The sequence below is a fragment of the Phyllostomus hastatus genome, unplaced genomic scaffold (genome assembly GCF_019186645.2).
Source record: "Phyllostomus hastatus isolate PE091 unplaced genomic scaffold, TTU_PhHast_1.1 phas_contig_41, whole genome shotgun sequence".
NCBI lineage: Eukaryota > Metazoa > Chordata > Mammalia > Chiroptera > Phyllostomidae > Phyllostomus > Phyllostomus hastatus.
In genome coordinates, this window is record NW_025333876.1 from 2658254 (window position 1) to 2660034 (window position 1781).

Genomic DNA, 1781 nt, shown 5'->3' on the forward strand with positions numbered 1-1781 from the left:
ATTCACCTGCTCCGAGGGAAGTCCAACACCATATTGTGAGCTTCCTCATGAGGAGATCCATTTGACAAAAAAAATGTCTCTGGCCAACAGCCAGTGAGGACACGAGGCCTGATGACAGCCACAGAATGTGAGTTTAGAAGGTGATCCTCCCAGGTGGGTCCTGCAGGCCTGGCTTTAATCAAAATCCGCGGGAGCCTCTGAGCCAGATGAATTCACTTAAGCCACACCCAGATTCCTCACCCTGAGGAACTGTGGTATAACAACTGCTCCTTGTTTTCGGCTGCTAAATATTTGGGTGATCTGTTAAGCACTAATAGATACCTAATAAAGTCTCCTTTCTTTAGACTACTTTCAAATCTTAATAAGTTCAGAAATGTGTGGAACTTGGGTCAAGCAGGGTATCATTAAATTCTATGAAAGGACGAAAGTTGGAATGTGTTGAAAATAAAGAACAATGAGAATATGTTAGTAATAGTATGTAAAAATGGCTTTTATTTTAGCATCAGTATAAATTTCCTTTGGATTGATTTATTTTAGTAAGATGAATGTATTTGTGTTGACTCATCAATACATCAATTTTTTTAGAGCTGTATTAAGGTTTTATTTTATTTTAATCGTTGTTCAAGTACAGTTTTCTGTCTTTTACTCCCATTGCAGCCCACCCCCACCAGCCCTCCACACCTCCCTCCCACTTCCATCCCCCACCTAGTTTTTGTCCATGTGTTCTTTATGCTTGTTCCTGTAAACCCTGCCCTTTTCCCCTGAAATTCCCTCCCCTCTCCCCTCTGGTCACTGTCAGCCTGTTCTGTGTTTCAGTGTCTTTGGTTATATTTTGCTTGTGTGTTTGTTTTGTTGTTTAGGTTCCCGTTAAAGGTTGTATTAACGTTATTAAAACAAAAGACAACCCAACCTAATATCAAGAGAAATTGACCTTTCCATGAAGTGTTTGATATAGAAAACACTGATTTTGAAATATCTTTTTTTAATTCAAATACCATTCTGATTATTCATGGTCCAAGAACATTCAAATAATAACCGAAAAGAAATAGATGTTAAAGGTTGATCTTCAAACATTATAGCCAATGATGCCACGCTTGCCTATGATTTCGCCAATGTAAAACCACATCCACACCTCAGTGGCCACCAAACCATTCAGCACAGCTTCCTTAACTGTGAGCTGTTTGAAGCTACCAGTTTGAGCACTATTGACTATTTTTTTCAAGCTCTGTATAGCTGTTGGGATCTCAGCAGGAGTTGGAGGAATCAGCTCAACCTTGGCATAGTGCCAAAATGTGGCCAGTCGAGGTTTTGAGTAAGTCACAGCAGCATTTACCAGCATTGGGGCCTTCTCTGCAAGGTTACAGACAAATTGGGCCATAGTTGCCGGATGAAAATTCTGTGGTCCTCCAGGCCAGCTCAATACATCAATCTTTAGGCTCAATGGCACACACAAGTATTTGGGTACCAGTTGGGCTGTACAGGATGACGAATGGCTAAAGAAGATGGTGAGAATAGCTCAGGCTAATCAAAATTGAATGGATGCAATTGAATGGATGCAGCATGGATGCAATTGGAAAACATTATGCTAAACAAAATAAGCCAGGCAGTGAAAGACAAATACCATATATCTCACCTTTAACAGGAACCTAATCAACAAAACAAACAGACAAGCAAAATATAACCAAAGACACTGAAATTGAGAACAGGCTGGCAGTGACCAGAGGGGAGAGGGGAGGGAATTTCTGGAGAAAGGGGGAAGGGTTTGCAGGAACAAGTATAAA

At 40.7% G+C, this 1781-nt stretch overlaps 1 protein-coding gene across 1 annotated transcript; it reads right to left on the reverse strand.

The window, feature by feature from the left end:
• Positions 1 to 1014: 1014 nt before the first annotated feature.
• Positions 1015 to 1378, reverse strand: LOC123822751 (ATP synthase subunit g, mitochondrial-like). The gene has a single exon (XM_045844872.1). The coding sequence runs from the start codon at positions 1376 to 1378 to the stop codon at positions 1067 to 1069; it is 312 nt and encodes a 103-aa protein (XP_045700828.1). The 3' UTR covers positions 1015 to 1066.
• Positions 1379 to 1781: the final 403 nt, after the last annotated feature.

Coding starts and splice junctions, on each gene's coding strand:
- LOC123822751 (XM_045844872.1), bottom strand. CDS start 1,378: ATGGCCCAATTTGTCTGTAACCTTGCAGAGAAGGCCCCAATGCTGGTA.